At 44.3% G+C, this 20,627-nt stretch overlaps 5 protein-coding genes across 5 annotated transcripts; 3 read left to right on the top strand and 2 right to left on the bottom strand.

Moving 5' to 3' along the window:
* Positions 1-2,020: 2,020 nt before the first annotated feature.
* Positions 2,021-3,572, top strand: EAE98_007636 (uncharacterized protein; the record flags this gene model as incomplete). The annotated part of the gene is made up of 2 exons (XM_038955259.1): positions 2,021-2,188; positions 2,418-3,572. The coding sequence occupies 2 exons, from the start codon at positions 2,021-2,023 to the stop codon at positions 3,570-3,572; spliced, it is 1,323 nt and encodes a 440-aa protein (XP_038808437.1).
* Positions 3,573-4,270: 698 nt separating this feature from the next.
* EAE98_007635 (uncharacterized protein) lies at positions 4,271-11,601 on the bottom strand (the record flags this gene model as incomplete). Its single annotated transcript, XM_038955258.1, has 4 exons — positions 4,271-6,761; positions 6,817-9,287; positions 9,462-9,602; positions 9,679-11,601. The coding sequence occupies 4 exons, from the start codon at positions 11,599-11,601 to the stop codon at positions 4,271-4,273; spliced, it is 7,026 nt and encodes a 2,341-aa protein (XP_038808436.1).
* A 3,607-nt stretch (positions 11,602-15,208) lies between these two features.
* On the top strand, positions 15,209-15,388 carry EAE98_007634 (uncharacterized protein; the record flags this gene model as incomplete). Its single annotated transcript, XM_038955257.1, has 1 exon — positions 15,209-15,388. The coding sequence occupies one exon, from the start codon at positions 15,209-15,211 to the stop codon at positions 15,386-15,388; it is 180 nt and encodes a 59-aa protein (XP_038808435.1).
* A 407-nt stretch (positions 15,389-15,795) lies between these two features.
* On the bottom strand, positions 15,796-16,474 carry EAE98_007633 (uncharacterized protein; the record flags this gene model as incomplete). Its single annotated transcript, XM_038955256.1, has 2 exons — positions 15,796-15,936; positions 16,064-16,474. 2 exons carry the CDS (start codon positions 16,472-16,474, stop codon positions 15,796-15,798), a joined length of 552 nt encoding a protein of 183 aa, XP_038808434.1.
* A 31-nt stretch (positions 16,475-16,505) lies between these two features.
* EAE98_007632 (uncharacterized protein) lies at positions 16,506-16,694 on the top strand (the record flags this gene model as incomplete). Its single annotated transcript, XM_038955255.1, has 1 exon — positions 16,506-16,694. One exon carries the CDS (start codon positions 16,506-16,508, stop codon positions 16,692-16,694), a length of 189 nt encoding a protein of 62 aa, XP_038808433.1.
* Positions 16,695-20,627: the final 3,933 nt, after the last annotated feature.

Here is a 20,627-nt window from a genome sequence, read left to right as displayed (position 1 = left end):
CGTTCCAATTGCTAGTGATAAGCGGTAGTCGAAGTTCTTCTTTTTACAACGCAATACAGCAGGAAAAGGAGATAAAACTGTTGACAAATGTTGGTATCATTTTTGTGGCCATGGCAGTAGAATTTGTTTAGTTTGAAATTTCAACAAAACATTTTTTCTTTCATGAAGATGCATTGATTGACCCGTGGTGTGTGGCCTTAGATGTTGAATCTTCTCCGAAGGAATGACTCCCGTAATTGAATGACTGACTGATCAGCTTCTCCACTGGATATTTACCTGTCACTAGACTAGATCTGCATCATCCGCGTTCTGTCAGCATGAAAACTGTGTAAGTCATCGCAAATAAATATCGAATACGCATCCACTGACTGTTGATTGCGTGATTGAAGCTATTGGGTAATTGATGATACGCAAGAATGCTTAAAAAAACGTAGAAGGCCCAAGGCTGCATTAGTCTTTCGGGGTATGTAATCAATAATATTCACTTCCCTCTATATCCTGCAGCATTGTAGTAAATTTCAGGAGAAGTCATCATTCCCTCGAGACCGCAAGTGGGTACACAGATGATTAAATCCGATATCGGTGCTTTGAACCACACCTGATTCACGGGAAGGCTGTGAATAGATTCACTGCAGTTATGAAATGAGAATCGAACGGATTATCGATTGAACCTAATTTGTTGGGCGTTCACGGATTCGCGTAATTATCATTAGCCTGGGAGAAAAAGCATTTCAAGCTAATAGTATGATCATGTGAGAGGAAAGGGTGGGAGAAGAGATATGCAGAGCTACAGATTTGCATCATCTAAAGTATCAATGAATGATTTTTCATCGATACCATCTCGTTCAGCGATACAGGTTCACGGTCTTTAGATCCCCGTACCAAGCCCTGCAGAGCTTTATAGAGATTCTGCGTCGGAATGCCTGATTTGGACGATACATTAGAAGTGATTTTGCATCGGCATACGGCAGCTCCAGTAGGAGCGTCTAATGCAAAATTTTGGGCTCTGTAATGGCACCAATTGTGACGTCTCCATGAAGTCGAAAACATCAAATAATTTGTTCCGTGGCAGCGGAACATGTTCTACTATTGACTCACCTCATGTATCTCATCCTAGGTACATAAAAGAGAATGTCAAAATTTCCGCAGAACTTTGAGATTTCAGAATGTATGAAAGTTTCTCAAACTTTGATATTCTTCTCTCAGCCCATATATCGAGCGACGACCAGTCAACAAAAGCATGTGATACTTTAAATTTTGATCTTTCGATCAGGAATGAACGAGATCTTATTGATTGGTCCAAATCCATTAATATTCGAAAATAAATCTAACGACAAACCGCAACAACTTTTTGTTTTCCGAGGTGATTCTTTTGCTTACAATGACAAGTTACAGTATGTGTTGTATGAGAGGAAAGAAAGGGGTGATTATTAGCCGAAGAATTTTTCAGTCAGTGCCAAGAGAGAGGTAGAGCAATTCTGATATCATCGCGACTCATTGCTTGCTTACTACATCTCATTAAATGTGATATCGAAATTTCCTGCCAACATGATTTTAGACACCCATTTATTGATCTTAGATCAAGATAAACGGCAGTTCATACTCCGCGCTAGATGCTAGATTCATGGCGTGTTGGCACACTCTGCATACAGCTTGGATCAATGATTTTAACCTCCTTAAATATCAAGTATGTCGATTTTATTACATACCGCAGAAACTTTGTATTATTTCTAGTTCTTTCAATCAGAAAGTCTTTATTAGTTGGCTGAATTTAGTGTTGATCTCTTCTTGGCGCACACTTTATTGATATTTGTTGCAGATCGCAAGCCCCCTGTATGTTCTTGGTTGATCTTAGCACCTACGCAATGGCACCTTCTTAATGCTTGACTAAAAGCGAAACTAAATGATAAATGGAATTTGTTGCATATCTCGTACCCCTGCAGTTCCTTAGTTAATGCTAGCTGCATTGTTTCTAGCTGCTACCTAGGTATCACTTACCGCATCTTTTCGTGAGATACATATGATTGATTCATCAGCATCCATTTTGACCAAGTCACCTATCCTATACCATCGTGTTCAAGAACCCTCCCATTTGAAATCGACCCCAGCAGTCTCCTCTCCTCTCATCTCTTTCATCAAGCCACTAAAGCAAAATTATGCGTATGGGTTTGATGGCTATGATCTTCAGGTTAGTTCTCGAAAAGCTAATTCTAGATTGCGCTTCACAATTGAAAACAGTTGCAATGTTCTCAAAGCTAATCTGCAGTATTCAAAAAATACGCGGTGAATATACCCTATCTTTTAACTTGTGAATCATTAGGTCAAAACACATTTATCATCTACATACCCTAGACAAATCCCACTCCTAATCACCATTTATTAGGAGTTCGAAAAAATGTCCAGGTGTATATATATAGGGCACAAATGAGTATGACCTATATACTCCAACTCCCCCAAATCTTTTACCAACAGACATCAGAGCTCTTAGCAAGCCACCCTCACAGTCTCTAATATCCTATAATCACAAAAAAGCCCCTGATATCTCGTCATTTCATCAAAACATATACACTCCCAAACCGATATCATTACTCAAGAGCACAATCATGGATATCCAAAACACATACACACACAGCTGTCACCACATAGCCCACGGTCCCGTCCTATCGAATCCTCTTATATACCTGCCTCTCACAACCCATACGCGTTCCCTGCTTTCCCCACAAAAATTGAACCTCAAAGTCCCGTTTCGGTGTCCTTTCTGCGAAGACCCAGATCTTCATGATACTGTTCCTGCTGGGAAGGGTGTGCTTGTGATTATGAGTTCTCTGAAGAAAGAGAACGAGAGGAGCGAAGTAGTAGAGAGGTTGTCTGAGTCAAAGTTACTTCCATCGATTCCATCAATATACTCTGCACCATATCCTCCATACCTGCCTACCTTCTGCTCATTCTATTCTCCACCTCCTGTCCTGTCGCTTTTTCCTCCACATTTTCCATTCTCTCCGACATCTTATCATCTTTCATCTCCGAAAGTTCCAAACAGATGGAAAATAATCCGCATTTGTGGAGTCGAGGACATCAAGAGTACAGAATGGGCGTATGAGATCGAGACCGAAACAGTAAAAGATAAAAACGCAATCGAGCATCCCGAAAATATGTGGAGCGAGCGACGACAGAATCTCACCCCCAGAGAAGAGGAATGGATCCCGATGGCTTGGATCCCTAGACCTGTTGGAGATGTTGATGTGTTAGCAATTCCAGACACCGGGCCACACAATACTTTTCATTTTTTAACCGGTTCGCGCCTTGCTCCTCATTATCCCCCTTCTTCCTCTCACTCCAATTCGAACCCCCAGAATCAAAAACTCCACATCTCGCAATCCTGGAGAGGTACAACAGGTGAAGATTCAAACGGTTATGGATATCGTGGGAGAATATTGGGTCAGAGTAGATTGCCCGGGATGATGAGTGAACTGGGTACTTTTCTGCGGAACAATAGGGCGGAGGATGGAAATTCGGGGAGCAGAACAGACATGAGAGAAAGAATGAGGGAGAGGGGTTTGAGATGGGAATGAGGGTTAGGGAGAAAATTTCAGACTGGATAGTGCGTGGATGATGCATGGAGTGGATGGATTGCGTTCTTAAAAACGGTCGAGGATGTTGTAGATGCGGGCCTGGAAGATGCTGGAGTTTTCTAACATTTGCGGCGAAACTGGGTTGGATATGAATACAGACACAGAGAACCAGAGAATATGAAGAGCTCACATTGTGTTCAATAACGACCACTTCAGTAAACCATTAATTTAAAGGTTCTAAACCAGGATTCGCGTCACCATCACAATGGTAGCATTTTTTTAATGCTTAATTTTATTTAACTATCTATCCGTATCCTTCATTTCTCGAGTTTTTTTTTAAGAAAGTAGTCCATCAGAATTTTTCTCCTGTCCAGCACCAATTTTGAGTATTCGCACCATGCTTAAGGTATCTTATCATTTGGTATGTCAAATCATGAAATGCATCGAATGCATCTCTGTGTCTTTTTAATCCTTGTCGTGTGATAGAAACTCAAATCCTCCCAGTAACAGTTGATGAGTGCGCCTTTTAGTGAACAGAAAATGAAAATGACAAAATGACAAAAAAACAAAAGTAGCTCAGCACCAGTCCACAAGAGACATGCCGATTCTCCATACTATGCAATAAAAAAATTGGAGGGTATGCCCATCCTACATATTATACAAACATTTCCTGGTATTTTGTGAAATAGAACGGAAACCTAAACACCATTTTCCCCATTATCTCTTCGTTCACGTCTCTGGTTAGATCTCCGAGCCAGATCTTCAGAACCATAAACATCGCGAAAAGCTTCGAGTTGTCCAGTCAAACCACGTAACATTCTTGACATTTCAAAAACCATTTCTTCATGCGCTGCTTCGCCTGTCAAAGCACGAACTGAAGGAGCATTGGGTAGATTTGGGAAATGTGCCATGGTATATGTGGCATTTGGATCGCGTGAAGGAGCAGACGTTGGAGGTGGCTGGGTCGAAGCGGTTGCGTAGTCTGAGTCTGTATCATTGGCATCTGTGTTGTAACCCATCGTACTCTCAGCAGCTGAATCCGAAAAGTCTGATATATCGGCAATGTCGCGAAGAGCATTACCAGTACGAAGACGAGGTGGACGATCTGCGCGAAGTGAACGTGATGTACTTTCCGGACGAGGAGGCGTAGCAGAAGCTGAGAATGTTCCCATTTCTTCTGTAACGTAGATCGAAGGTTCGCGCTCATGAGATGGGGCGTAAAGAGAAGGCTCGCGCTCGTGAGATGGGGCGTAAAGAGAAGGCTCGCGCTCGTGGGAAGGCACGAATAAAGAGGGTTCGCGGGAGTGAGAAGGAGTATAAAGAGAAGGTTCACGGGAATGAGGGGTAGGTTGAGAAAGTGAAGCATGACGTTCGAGTTCAAATGGATTTACTGTAGAAGACGTCAATGCTTGTCCAGAATGGCTTAGAATGGAAATAGCATCAGAATCTGCTGTTGATGGTCGACCAAAATCAGGATTGAAAGCTGGTACCGGGTCCAGCATGCTCATATCTAGATCGATGAGAGATTCGCGGAAGGATAAACGAGGCATACCACTGTGGACTTCTGCAGGTGGAAGTCCACCACTGAATCCACCTAGAGGCTCAGTTGGATGATGAATCAAACCAGGACGACCACCGATGCCTGGAGTGAATGCTGGTTTGGGAACTTCATAAGTTGAAGGGGGAAACCTAGATACCTCTGGATCTGCTGACGCCGGCGGTACCATTGTTGGAAATTTCCATTCTCGCGTACGTCGATTCGGATTTATATCAGCTGGATCGCTAAGTGCTGGTCGACTGAAATCGGGCAATGTGGTCATATAATCTTCATCGGGTTCCTCTCGTACACGTCTTCCTGCTTTGATAGTATCCATATCCGGGAATACAGATATACCTGTTTCGGCATCATGCCCTCCAAGATCAATCATAGTATCCCTGATCGATGTTTGCGCTGTATCATCACGTAAAGGTAAGTCAGAACGAGATGGAACAGGTGGTAATTCTGAAGTTGGCGGAAGGTACGGCCGGCCATAATGATTGCGAACATTATCCTCATAGCTTGTTAGTGTGTTTGGATCAAAGATCTTTTCTAAGGGACCACGAGATGGTGCTAGGGCCTCTGGTGGGGGACGGCGTCGTCCTTTTTGAGGTGGCGGACGGGCAGTCTCTTGAGGGAAGCCAGGATCAAACTCAACACCTGAGCCATACACATCGTAAACATCTTGAGCTGTTGATTTGCGTCTAACTTCTTGTTCGAATGCAGCAGTTGTACTAAAGTTCCACTCATCATCGGACAATGCCGTTGAGGAAAACTCTGATGGTGCTTGCGCTCCACCTAACATGAATAGAGATTTCCTGCTTCCCCCATGATCTTCCCACAGCTTGAATGCCCTGACAAGATGAGAAAGTGAGGACATTGGATATTTTGAACTAGTGTTGAGAATGTAATGATGATTCTGAACTCGGTCAATGGAAGGACGTTCACTTGGGAACTCTTCCAAGCAGAAGGCAACGAGGTCTCTTAGTTCGTCAGAATAATCACCTCCTTCAAGTCGTGGAGCATGCTGTTTAATAAGAGAGCCAAGTCGATCGAATGGAAGTCGACTCATGGCATTAGGCGGAAGACCAGTGGAGATCTCATAAGCCATGCAGCCGAAAGCCCATATATCAACTTCTTTACCATAGCTGGGGACGGCGTCAAATAATTCTGGTGCCATCCAATGCGGTGTGCCAATGACGGTAGATCTCTTGTCAACCTTTGTTTCCATGGTTCCAGCAACACCAAAGTCGCAAAGTTGAACTGCACCTTCTTCAGTAATAAGAACATTGGCACACTTGATATCTCGATGTATGATGCCAGCCTCGTGTACCCATTTGATAGCCTCGGCGACCTCGCGAAGTATCGGTATGATCCATTTTTCTTGTAAACCTCCAGGAGCAGTAGGCTTCATAAGAGTAGCAACACTTCCTCCACCACAGTATTCAGTAATCATCCACATGGCTTGTCCAACTGGTAATGCTTCGATGACGTGATTGATATTCCGAGCTTTGTTTTCACTCAGAGTCTTTAGAGCGGTAATTTCTTTCAAGAATTCGGCATAAGAATTGGCATTCTTTGGGTTTATCGTATCGCTCTCCTCAATGTCGATGATCTTCACAGCCACAATAGCAGCTGATACCATGTCCTTTCTATTCGGTGTATTAGCATATTGATCAAGCAACCAGGAACGAAAAAATATCATACCCTTTATAAACACGTCCAAAACTTCCCTTTCCGATTAATTCTATCAACGCATATTTTGGTGGTTCCTTTCCTGATTTAGTTGCTGCTTCAATAACTGAAGCTTGCATGAGCCGTGCATCCTCGATAGCTTTTGTCTTGACCGAAACTGGTTCGGAGTTTCTGACTTGGAGCTTGTCCATTTCGGCAAAATGGGCTCCTAAAGCTACGAGGCTAACGTCTAAAAAAGAAAGCTGCGAAGGAGGTATATTTGGATTTCCAGGTGCAACGTTCGTTCCTGGAACTGGAAGACGAGATGCAGAAGAGTTTCCTTGTCTGTCTGCAGATATTTGGGAGCTATTACGTAGGATAAAAGCCGATTTTTTTCTTACGACTGATGTCTTTGGCAAATCGCGTGGTGTAGGAGTTGTTTGACGGGAAGAGGAGGAGATCTGTCCAGGACGCGAGTTTGTAAGCGGTTCTTGGGTGGCGGATGAATTGTCTCGCGACCAGTTCTGCGGGGGTTTCAATGCAGAAAGAGGCGATTGAGCTCTATAGCTTTGTGACGAAGGAGGCGGTGTTTGGAACTCTTTCTGAAGACTTCTAGGTTGAGATATCTGGGAGCGATAAGCCACTTGAATTGCTTGAGCTGTCGAATCTTGTTTGGGAGCGTTGATAGGCGAATTGAAACCAAAGTTACTGGCGCCTCTGGAAACTGGAGAGCCGGTGGAGATGTTGCGATCACTTTGAAGTCTATCCACGCGCAATTTATCGTGTTCAACAGAGTCAGAGGTAGCGAGAGTGTGCAATTTCTTGACAGGATTGATTGAAGCAGGAGCTCGCAGTTGTCTGAAAGTACCAAATGTTGAAAGATTAGAAGTGGTAACGTCGGAAATATAGTCTGGACGACGATTAAGTGATAAACGCGGAATAGGGAGTTCAGACTCTGCAGCTTGAACTTCTTCTGATCTCGGTTCTTGACGAAGATTACCGTCTGGATAGCGCGTCGCGCAAAGGGTTACAAATTCTTGCTCTTCAAGACTGTTTCGATCTCTGCCACTCAAGAGCAAGTATCTGAGACGAGCGGTACCGACTGGATTATGATCTGGTCGACGAAGCGTGAGCGAACGCTCAAAATTGGCTTGATTTTCTGCTTCCTTCTCTGACTTTCTCTTTTGATCCTCTTCAGATTGAGCTGTATGAGCTAAAGATTCTTGAAGAGCTTTACGAGCTTCCCTTCGCTCTTCCCTGCGTGCTTGTGCCCGCTCGAGGTTAGCAGCAGCTTGAGCGTCGTCTGTAAATGTGAGATCTTGAGAAAATATCTCAGGCCTTGAGCTTTGGAAGTAAGCACGATAAGTATCCTCCAGATCACTATCTTCGGCAGCGTTTTCAGCGAGCGTATCAGAATTGATCCACTTGTCGGATTCTTCCCTAAAATATTGCCTACTAATAGAAGAAGTCGATGAGACACGTCGTGAATGACGATTTAGTACCGGCTCAGCTTGTTGAGGGGTAGTGAATTGTTTGCTTGAGCCTCGGGTAGTTTCACTAGATTTCAGTGTTTCTGTAGTTTTTGAAATGTGAGGACTGCGTGTGGACGAATTTTGACTCTTGAACCCAAAAGAACCGCGAGATTCGCGCAGTTCAGAAGCACCGCCGAAATGATTATTTCGTAAAGAGGGGCCGGTGGTTGTTTGTGGGGGTTGTTGTAAAGTTCTCGCTGTCGGAAGTAAATTCTCTGGTTCTTGCGTTGAGGATTCGCCTGAGTAACCGCGAGAAAGCAAATAAGTTGGCTCTTGGAATTTAGGTTTCTTCGCACCTTCCGAAGCTGTGAATTCTTTTCTTTGAAATTTTGGTAAATTTGAGCCACGTTCTTCTTGAGTAACCGGCGGTGCGTTCGTAGTCACGTGAGAAGAAGTATTTGCACCGTGTGTCGCGTCGTCCGTTGTACTACTTCCGCTGCTGGAGTTTCTTGTACTATGGAATCCAGCTGCAAGTGGAGAGTTATCAAAATCTCGTAGTGCAGCTTCATGTGCTAGCAAGACCGCTTTGTTGGCTCGCACCGATGCTTCAATTTCCCTCTGCCTACGCTTTTCCGCAGCCTCGTCCGACTCGGTAGCAAGGAATTCAGGTGTTGGTTCAGTATAACTGTACTCGTAATCAATGTTTTGCAAAGGGGTAAGAGCCTCGCAGTATGGTTTTGAGGTTGACTTTTCACCGTCGGCCTTTGGTGTATCCTCACTCTCAGACCTTGAATCCGAAGTATAGCCGCTGCTTGTGCTTGTTACAAGATCGGGGTTGTGCTCCTCCTGTGGCGTAACCTGATCAGGAGTAATTGACAATGCACCCGTCTCAGTATGATCTTCTTGTTCCTCCCTTAACGCGTGATTGAAACCTGGTGTGTTGTACCCGCAACGATGATAATCGAGGGGAGCAATGTATTGACCGGCAATTAAACCCAAGGGATCATAAACCCAATCTTCACCTGGATCCTCCTATGAACAGATAAAGTCAGTAATTGTTGAGCTGTTAACCTGTTGTACTGGGCCCCTTTGAGCATGCAAGATGATTCCCAGACAATGGATAGTGCGTGCAGGGAGCCAGAAGGATTGATTTGAAGGGTAAATCAACAAGGGCTTGAATTCTCAAAGAATCGAACGAAAACTTACAAAAGATGTAACAACGTTATCAAGAATTCCTTCCTCCTCAGTTGCTCCTGCTAACTTTTCTAACGATTTGAACAGGTTAGAGATTCTGGATCTTAACTTGGACTGTGGCTTCGCTGTGGATTCGCCAGGATCATCCTGATTCTGCAAGTGAGACATTGTTAGTCAGCAGCGGCGGCTATATTTTAGTTTCATCTGCAAACATCAACGTCAAACTTACCTTGAGATCACCATATTTCTTGCGATGTTCTTGTTTCTTCTTCTTCAAGAACTCCATCTTCTCCTCATGCGCCTCGGTCAGTTGCTTTAACTCAATGCGATATTTCGCAAATGGTGATTGATTATGTGCAATGAAATCGTGTGAATTCGACGCATTTAACGTATTATTGACAGGAAGCAAATTTGGCTGAGATAACTTTCTCAATGGTGACTTGGTGGGAATTGGCGGCGCCGGCGTATTCGAAGCAAGTAGGAAATTTGTGATTGTATCATAAGAGGCAGGACGAAATTCGGGAGTTGAGCTAGCGTGTTTAAGGAAATTCTTCACACGCGAATTTCGAACACCCAAGATTTCCTTCTTTACGCTATCTTCTCTAAGAGCTTTGGATGTATCGTCTAATGTTTCTGAAATATCGGAATGGACTTGAACAATGTTTCTAGAGCTTTCAATTGCCCGGGTACCACCTCTCTGTGAGATGGTACAATTGCCTTGCGGTGCAACACCTTTCTCTCTGAGGTCCGGATTTCCTTCTTCTCTCAAACCGGCAATAAGCATCGCTTGGAGCTCATCTTCAGTATGAATACCCGATCTTTTGGATTTTTCCCCCGAGTTATTTCCAGCCGAGCTCCATGATTTTGTTAGATCAACCTGTGGCTCTGATGGTTGATTATGATCAGCAACAGTTCCAGTCAAGGCGACATTGCGAATAGTCTCGTCGCTGGCTATCTCTGTAATGTCTGACGTATCATAATCTGTTTCTGGAATGGTAAATTGTGTAACGGACTCATTAAATGTTACCGATTGCTTTCGATGTGGCCTTCTAGAGGAGCTGAGATTGCTTCGGTGACGAGTTTTGTACGGCAAGACCTCTGTTGATGAGCACGGTGTAGTTTGCCCCGTCAAATTCTCCAATGAAGTTTGGGCGCTATCATTCAGTTGATGGGGATTCTGCGTAAATTCCCCCAAATGATCGTTCTGTATGTACGCCTGCGTCTGTTTCGCTGGTAGAATTTCTGGGGGAACCTTCTCAATAAGAGTGGGAGGTTCATTAACGCCAATGGGCATCAATTCAGATCTGTTCCTCCTGGTTTGCTTTGAAAGCGCAGGCTCAATGAGCGCTCGACGGGCTATTGGGGGCGCTCGGCCAATCTTTGGATCATTCACCTGTGCCCTGCCTTCTAGCCGTAGTCTCTGTTCGGTTGCCTTTCTAAGCTCATGCTGGAATTGCGCCTGTTCGACGTGCTTGTCACGTTCCTCTTGTGTTATTGTGAGGACCTGAAACTCGCCGCCCAAGCATGCCCCCGTCTTGTCCAGCTCAATTTTTGCATCCAGCTTCCTTGCCGGCGCGATTGGTGGAACATACCTCTCTGGTGCTGGTGTGGGCTGATCGGTTCTATAACGGAGTTTCGGAGTTGCAACTGGTTGACTTCGATCGATTGGTTTGTTGACATTTTTCTTCTTAGGTTTGAACAGTCTTCTGATCTTGGCCTTCAAGGGATCCTTATTTCTGATCTTGTTGTTTAAACCTTTGGGAAGGTACGCGAAATTTGGATCGGCTTTTTTGTTTTCTTTCCGCGCTGCTTTCACTGCTTTTTTTCGTGCTGCCTTTTCCTCTCGGGTTGGCCCAGGAGAACCTTCGATTGCGGTACCAGAGACTGAGGAAGATCCAAATGAAACGGCTGTGGACGCTTTCGAGCGCGTTGACTTCAAAGAAAGCGCTTTGATTGTTGAAGCAATCGTAGTTGTTGACGAATTCGCCTCAGAAATATTTTCGATTCTATCTTCATTTGTCTCTTTGTTTGAAGCCCTCGATCTTGGGTTCAAAGGGCTGGCTCCAAAAGCACCTCTTCCGTAGCCAGAGTGCCTTATTTGAGAGCGTTTTGCAAGTGAAGATTTCCGTTCAATTGGTCTCCGAGGCGCCATTGGCGCGGTCGCCTTAGCAGGATAGACTTTGAGATTTTCGCAGGTATATGGTAAGTGATTGACGTTTCGGCAGAGAGTCTAAAGCTGGGGAGCTGAGATGAAATTCGGTATGAGAGGAAAGGCTATCTTGCGTGGGTAGATGATTGACTGGCTCGGTATGGAAAGATATAGAACGATTGACCAAATGAAATTAGGACGAAAGCGATTAGTTGAGGAGATATCTGTACAGGATTGAAGTTCAATGTTGAAAGTACCCAGGGTCAATGCGACTTGTTACCCATATTTTCATCTTAGCCTGGGTCGAGTTCGGATGGTAGTAAACAATGGAAGTACCCGGCATCGAAATATTTTCCCTCCCTCAGTCCTCAAGCAGCCATCAATATTTTCACAAAACAATTTCCAACTTATCTCAAGTATCTTTTTATATACAAAGAATGAGTAGTTTTTGACCTTTCTTTTCCAATATTTCCTGGATGGATGGGACTTCTGGGGGTCAAGATATTTCCTTTTCTAGTTCCTCATGATCTGCTCATGGTCTACTCAGCCTTATGAAACTTGACTGCTCTTCTAGCAGAATGACCCGACCAAAAGCGAGTCTAGACTCTCCGCCTCAGGCATAGACAGACAGGGATCCGAGCAAGGTAATATATCGCACAATCAATATTCAATATTATTATTAAATTTGACTTTCTCGAGATGTTGATTGGGGTATTACCCGAGCAGAGTTTTCCAAGTGTTTCAAGAATAATAACAAAGACGTGATCTTGTTGCTTACCTAGCCTGCTGTAATATCTCTACTCCGAACTTGTAATTGTCAGTAGAAATCGAACAACAACTTTTTTGACAAACTTCTTTATACAAATCATCAACTCTGTCTATCTTGCCAGTAGCACTTATAAGTTAATACCTGTATTCTTTGAAGTCTTAACTTTTGTTCCAAGGAATGCTTGCTATCTAAGAAGTTACAAAGACCATACAGATCTGCGACAACAAGCTTGCAAAGTAGCCAAACCCAAGACCAAGACCGTTAGCTGTAAGTATTTCTTTTATTCTTCCATCATTCCCTTCTCCTTGACCTACTTATCAACTTTAAAGAGATTCTGTTCTCCTTGTTGTGGTTGAGTTGTAAGTCTGTCTAAGTTCTTCAACAGAAAGCTGATTGAGCTGCTTTGTTGTGCATTCACCTCAACCCTTTCCCTCACAAGATCCTTCTTCCCTATTTCTAGTTACCAGATGAGGAACCGTCTGTTGCCGTTGTCAGTGCCAGTCTTTTGCTGTCAACTGAAATACATCTGTTATCAGATTTGCTGTTGTTCTGATTCTTTATCTTCTCTCTTTCTGCTCAAGACACACTAAGCCTCACTCAACTTATATAACACTTACTGACTTTGAGAAGATTATCAATCAGAACACCCAGAGAGTCACGAAGAAGCAAAAAACCTTGAAAACCGCCAGTCTTTCATGCCAGTCGACCTTCCGCTGCTACTGCTGGCGATCTAGCAAACACAAAGCTTGGTAATTTCTTCCTTTAATCTTCAGCTAAATAACAGGCACTAACGCCGGCAAGTATATCCTAGGTCACTTTCCTCCTCATGGAACGATAATCTGTTGCTCATGACGATAGCCGCTGGCCGGTCATGCTTGTAAGACCTCAGATCGTGGTAAATATCCCTTCAAGTTATTTCTTATGGCAGCTGCTAATGCAACTCGCAGAAGCTTCTCCTATTCATTCAATCACTTCGATGTTCTTGCTGCCAGCCGCTGCATCGGTAAAGCTCGCAAGACATCACAATGTGGTACTTATTCCTATTTATGTTCCATCATTTTGCTAGCTTCTAACATGACTTACAGTAGCTCGTATGGTCAGAATGAGATTTGTGTTATGGTTGCGAGCTGCTGGTCAGTGAAGTTTGCAGAATACTGAAACTTGGTAAGTTCTTCCGTCACGTTGTGCCTTGTCGCAATTGCTAATGTCACTTACAGTTTTTTACCAATTTTTCACCTGACACGCGGACCACATCGATAAGGCTTCGGCTTATGGTCTGTCTGCTCTTGTCAAGACCTACCTTTCAGGTCCTCAGGACCCCGAACTTCGAAGACAATATCCTATCATGGACCTAGACAGCACCTGCAATCACAGTGCACGGTGTCCATGATGCATTCTTCGCTGTTTGTTATCGAAACTTCTCCTACCTTTGAAGTCTTCGATCTTCATCCTCTTGCTCTTCATAGCAAAGTCAGGTCTTTCAGGTCTACTTGCTGTTTGATGGACAAGGCTGAGATTTTACAAGTAGCAGTGGTCATCTCAATGACATTCCAGGAAGGGAAGAAGAACAAGTGCCGACGGCAAAACATTCACTACGTTGTCTCCACACTTCCAACACCTGCATACCAGCAGTACTCACCATCTTCCACGTTCTTCCCGTCTACAGGAATGTATACAGATTCATGTTACATCTTTCGTGTCTATAACTGCTTCCAACCTTGCAAAAGCATCGTGGCATACATGAGCAATCATGATGCTCTCAGGATCAACCGGCAAATCACAGATTCGTTACTGTTGGTCCTTGACCCCATCTCTGGAATGTCATGGCCGCTGCTCCTTCCTCTTCGCCGAGGAAGGAGATCAACAGCGTGCTCTCACTGAGATGCAGGGCGTATACTGTGGCAACAGACCGCTGCTCCTTCCTCTTCGCCGAGGAAGGAGATCAACAGCGTGCTCTCACTGAGATGCAGGGTGTGTACTGCGGCAACAGACCCATGCGCATTAGCACAGCAACACCCAAGAATAAGGTTGTTTCCTCTTTCTTTCCAGCAACTGGTCCATGTCTGACCTTGCTGGGTGGGTATCACCACACTCAATGGTCATTATTTGGGTGATCTGATGAAGCATTTACTCTGCGGAGTCGGCAAGCAGCATCAACCAAATGCAGGGGTATGCTGCTTGCCGCTCCAACTGCTCCAACTAAGTGGAGAAAACTCTCCTCTTTCCAGCAACTGGGCCACGCTATTGAAATGGCTATTAACCAAATGCATGGTTGTTCTGTCCGGGCCTCTCCAGCCTAGCAACCTGCGATGCTATCAGTCCCCAGTCAAGGACGACCGTTTCCGAATACCTTTTCAAACGGGCTGCTGTGTCATGGTTCCAGGCACAGCGGAGAGAGCTGGGCAACTTGTTACAAGACAAGGGCAGGGGATTGCCTCCCTTGTCTTCCAACAGCAGCAAGCCTAAGTTGTTCCTGCTTCTGCTTTTGCTTTCGTCTTGTGGCTTCATGCCAATAGTAAACTTCAGGAGGGACGGGGAGATATACACTCCACCATAAGTGTGTGTCTCCCGCAGAGGTGCTATGCACTCCTCCACATGTGTGTTCCCTCCTGGAGTCGACTATCAAGTCCACCTCGGATCCCCTTCGATTGTACTTATTGCAATGGTCATCACCACGCTACTCGGAGATCGGCGATTACTTGGTATGACTGCGGTCCGAAATGACGTTAAACTATATTTGTGTTGGAGTCATTTGTTCTGGGGACGATCCCAAAACAACTCGGGACCATCTTTTCCCTGCCGTAGCCACAAGCATAAAGATAGTAAAGATATTAACAAAGCATGGTTTCTGTGGTGTCTGCTCTAAAGATGAGCTGCAACGTCAAGATGATTCGCGACAAGACCGTCGGTCGAGTCTCGCCGGAATGGAACGAACTAGCCGCCACTTGCCAACAATCAGATAGGCCTTTACCCTTTACATCTCCAAAGCGGCGCAAACTTAGCCAGACAACTCTCGCCTAGGCGCAGATGGCAAAGGGTGAAGGCAAAGAAGTTCTGACGAGGACAAGTAAGTATCACAATCCCTTCTCGTGTTGCAATTTATTGATTTAGATAGGGCCGAGCATTTTTCACTGAGCCTCGCTGTCGATTGAGGACTCCAAAAAAGCAATTAGCACGGTCAATGCCACACCAACTACGCCCAGAAAATGTCGTTAAACAACTCAGCGGTATGTCCAATTTTCCGCATAACTCATCACAAAACTCGCATTTGATTGTTAAAAAACGGACAAAGTTCTAACATTGCCACAAGTAGAAATCTTGCTTATGAACAGAGAGAAACGAGCAAATTCGGATGAGGAAGAACGAGAAGGAGCTGGATATGACTTCAACGGGCCAGAACTATAGCTACATGACGAATATTGATCGTGTCAATACTTATCAGGTGGCTGTTGATCTGGGTCGTTGAAATCGTACCCAGATTCTTCTCGCTCTTCCTCGTTGGAATATGCTTGTTTTCCTGTGTATAAAACAGTTCGTGAATTGGTTTGGACGATAGATGGCTTCTTATTCTTTGTGTCATTTGTTGAGAAAAGAGATATGATGACAAACCTAAATCCGCGGTTCCTTACCAAAGCATCGCACAAAGAAAGCGAGCTTCTTGGCGTTGAGAAACAAGAAAGCGTGGAAAAGTCAAACTTCAAGAATGCCAAAGGTCAAGGCGGAATGCATAATATGCGGAGGATCTTGTCTCTTTAGGTAGCTTTCTATAGTAATACACATTGTTTCCTCTAGCCGCCCTCGGGCGTGCACCTTTCGACGTGATTTTGTGAGTGAAGTCATATCTTGAGGTTGATAAGCGGGCGCTATCTCTGCTGTGTGAAGGGGATTGAGTTGGTACGTTATTGTTCCTGCTATTCCCGATATCTTTGAAGTGGTTGCTAACATCTTCGGAACAGTCGTTCGCAAGGGACTTGGAGGGAGAAGAATCTGTAGTTGGTGGATTGGAGTGTTGGGAGCGCTGTCGAGCAGCACTGTCTCTGATTTGGTATCATACAAGGCAGATTTTGAGAGAGGCATGAACTTCCTGTGCAATTGGGAGGTCTCCATACTGTACTAATGTGAAAACCAGTCAATTTTCATGATTTTCTCAAAAGTCCACCCAAGCAGCCAGCAAATCATCAAAGAGACAGTCGACGCCAATCAAGATAACTCGCCGTATCAGCTCATTCTAGTCCAAAGAAGCGCCTACAGCGCTGGATACCAACACCAGCAACAAGCATCTGCTGGCCAGATCACCAATGATGGCGTCAATAACCAAGCACCTTAGGCTTAATCAACCATTCCTTCCCGCGGATTTTCAAGGGACGTCGAGAGCGCACCGGACTCGACAGATACTTCAAGTTCTGTCAATCGTTTAATCTCAGTCTTGAACAGACTGCGTCGCGCGTAGTCTTTCTCAGTGGCTCGTCCGTCTCTCGCTGATACTCATCAGTATCCCGCACAGCAACGAAAACCAAGATGATCTGATCGAGTTTTGAGAAACCCATCCTTCTCACTCTCAAAAGCAGCTTGTCACAGAGTGTTTGGAGAGAACCAGATTTTATCTTTTGCGGCCTCTACTCTAAGTAGAGCTTTACTGAACGGTACGAACAAAAATCTGGTCTGCGTACTCTTTCCAGCAAGTGGGCCAAGATCATGACGGACCCATGTGTCTGCTCTCCTTTCTCCTCGGTTGAGCGATCAGTCGGTGGTGTCTTCGACTGCATTGCAACGATAATCTATTTGGTTCAGTTACTAAGTTTGTCTAAAGTCACAACTGACCATGTCGCAACTTTTGCTGTTACTAATAAGAGCTTTCCCGCTCTAAAAGGGAATCGCAACGGGACCGAGATGTCGTAAAACTAGATCATACCACGGCGAACTGCAAGTCCCTCTCTGATCAATTGGGCAAATTTGGATTGACGAAAGTTGACGCGGTATTACCAAACAAATCTCAGATCCACTACTGGCGAGGTGCCATATGTTTCTTGCTCTGCTGGTCGGGCAGAATCATAGAGGATCTGGTGGTGGATTCTTGAGAATGCTGGTGCCAAGTCAAAGCAGAACGTGCGACCAAATCAAACCTGACTTCTGGCCCGAGCAGAACCTCCAAATGGATACACGTTCATTACTCCAAGGAGTGTTCCAGGAAGCGGACACGGTAGCGATCAAATCAACCAATCTTTCGGGAATTCTTATTCTCACAGCAGAACACTGTCAGATGTAGAAAACTCAAGGAAAAAGAAAGAACGGCGATGACAGCAGTAGGACTTGTCTGCGTTGCAAGTCCTACTACTGTCATCGTCATTCTTTCTTTTTCCTTGGATTTTCTCCGTCTGATTGTTCTCCACACACAGAATATCGAATCAGTTTGTTTTTTGGCCCTAACACCAGCCTATTACTCGGTTTCGCAAAGTAAGATAGATACGCCCATGCAAAATCCTAGGGGAGATGTCTTCCACCTCACCGCAAAGTCAATACAGTTGGACTGCTATCGACCGTCCCAAGCATGATAGTAAACCGCCGAGTTCTTTTTCCCTCAAGTTCAAACACTCCAGCTTCGCAGCTATTCTAAATAACATCCCATTCCCTTTCTTATCATCTTGGCTCCTCAATAAGCACTGGTATTGAATCCCTTTCTTCTCGAGTTCCCCAGAACTGGAGATCTGCTGCGGTTACGAGTACGACCTGGCTTGAAGTTATCTCTTCAACAACCAAGCACCTTATGCCTAATCGGCTCTTCTTCTCGGGACCTGACTCCCTGAGAGAGCCTCGCGTCAGGCTAAGGCAGCTTTGTCGAAGATCTGTGAAGATAATCGAAAAATCTCCGGCCTCCGAGTCCTGTAACGAGAGATATTACTACGTTCAATCCGCCCACACAAGGCGAGACACGCCACTCGATCGAAAAAGGGCTTCAAGAAACCAAAATGCGTTCCTGTCGGGAGTGGAGTACTTTTATGAGTCTTCACATGACTCTTCCTCAGCGGCTCGCAAGAAAAAATGGTTGGCCACCATCGCGGTGGCGACTTCCCATCCATTCAGCATGCGATTGGTAAATCATGAGTTTGAAGCATGCGTTCCCGAATATCTTTTCAAATATGTGGTGGTGCTTTCGTGGAGTTGTGCTTAAGAACCCCGGTCGCACTGCTCCTTAAGCCTTCCATAGGTGTATTCAAATCTCATCCTTCTGGACGCGTCAATTAAAAGAGCATGTTAAGAATACCGATACGTGAAAATAGGAGGGGGCCCATCTGTTCTCGACCACAACAAGTTTGGTCTTGCTCCCTGGGAGGGCTTCCAGGGCTTTGGGGAGATCATGGTGGTGTGGTGTCCGGGGACTATGCATGATAGGAGTGGAAGCCGGGGGCGGGGGCTTGGAACAGGGGTTGATTTGTGCAGAGGTGGTGATAGTTTTGCTGTTATTTGTGGATGAAGAGTGGTATTTCTTTAGCTCCTGACAATGGAGTTGTTGTTGACTTGGCATTTGATAATGGCAGGATGGTGTGAATATGTAAATAGAGGCCTCAAAGTCGTTTTCTAATTAGAAAAACAGAAAGTCGAACAACTGAAAAAAACCCCATCTGTGAAGTTATGCTGGTGAAGAAAATACAATTCGTCTGAAATAGTCCATGGTAATGACCTACTCAGGTGATTCTAGAGACCCATGAATCTGTAACTGCATACGGAATCTTGGAGCTATCATTCGTTTGTCTCAAATCAGAAGTTTAATTGACATAAAGTCTAAATCTGCGTTGGAGATGATTTAAACTTGACATTTCTGGCAGTACACCGAGCTGACGAAGTTCCAAATAATGGTGATATCTTCCTCCTCCTCGCGGTTTAAAGATTTTGAGTTGAAAACAGCGATGTTGAATGCTTCTTGATCTCCTTTGACGGGAAAACCAGAGGACATCTTGTTAGAGAAGTATTTGCGAATAAACAGAAACAACATATTCGCTCCGAGATCGCAGCCTACAATTTTCGGATTAGGAAGGGCTCCAAGCTCTGAAGTCGACGTCGTAAAGCGCAAGCTCAGCTTGCGGATATGAGAATATTGCCAAGAGAATAAGCGATCCACAAAATCTGCTGGGAGGAGGAACATGGATTTCGCTATCGGAGTGAATGTGATCTCGAAAAAAATATACTTAGAGGAATGGAAATTAGCGACTGAAGATGCGGGGTCAGAGAAACCCAAAGATTTTGATCAGGAAGGGGACTCGGAATAGAACGGATGACGATACCCTTAGGCTATATCTAAACGCAGAATGTGAGATAAGGTGAGGAATCCATCATGACAGCAACTCTGCATGAGAGAAGATGCGGAGGAGTAACTTGAGGGAGAGAAAAGAGAAGCAGAGTTGAGCTATCACGAAAGCAAGAGGATCGAAGCATGAAATAGAGAGGCTGGAATAAAATTGAGAAGTGTAGATAGAGTAATATCAAACAAGAAACTTTCAGAGAAAAGAAAAGAAAAGAACGTATATTCGAAGCGGGGTAATCTGAGGAATTGTAAGAAGGAAGATGGCAGTGGAATAGAGCCAAGACGCTAGAGGTGAAGAAGTAAGAAGTTGTTATTGTTGACGAGAGACATATGCTAGATGGGAAGGTAAGGTAGTGAAAGGATCGGTTAGGGGAAGTTGAAAATGGAAGAATTGATGGTGTTGAAAAATAATAAAGACGAGCTAGAACAAAAATAACATTCATCTATTTACTACTAAAAAGAAACATAACAGCTGAAATGAAAAGAAAAATAGCAAAACCAAAACCATAGAATCTAAAGACACAAGAGACACGCCAACCCCTCAACTTTGAGCAAACATGAGGAGAGCGAGCGAGTCGCTAGTATGAAAGGAGTAGTGGATTCTTTCCTATCGGGGGAGAATATATTAGATACTTAGTGCGACGGATGGTAAAAACAAGCGGGGTGAAGGTAGTAATACTGAATAGTAGAGAGAGAGAAAACTTACTTACTTATTTATTAAAGAAGAATAATAAACGAAGAATAATAAGTAAAAAAGAAAAAATAATAATATATAAAAAACAATAAGATATATATTCCTCCTCAAAGATAAATATAAGATCTTTCAAAATCAAGAGGAAAATATACAAACAAACAAGTAAGAGCGGGGCTGAATTTTAGACCTTCTAGAAAAGAAAGAAATCAAACGATAAGATTACGAATTCAAATAAAAACAATAATGTGTGGACAAGGGAATTCACT

Source organism: Botrytis deweyae (assembly GCF_014898535.1).
Source record: "Botrytis deweyae strain B1 chromosome Unknown BDEW_018, whole genome shotgun sequence".
NCBI classification, from domain to species: domain Eukaryota; kingdom Fungi; phylum Ascomycota; class Leotiomycetes; order Helotiales; family Sclerotiniaceae; genus Botrytis; species Botrytis deweyae.
The sequence above is the reverse complement of the archived record's forward strand: the minus strand, read 5'-3'. Positions and strand labels throughout refer to the sequence as shown.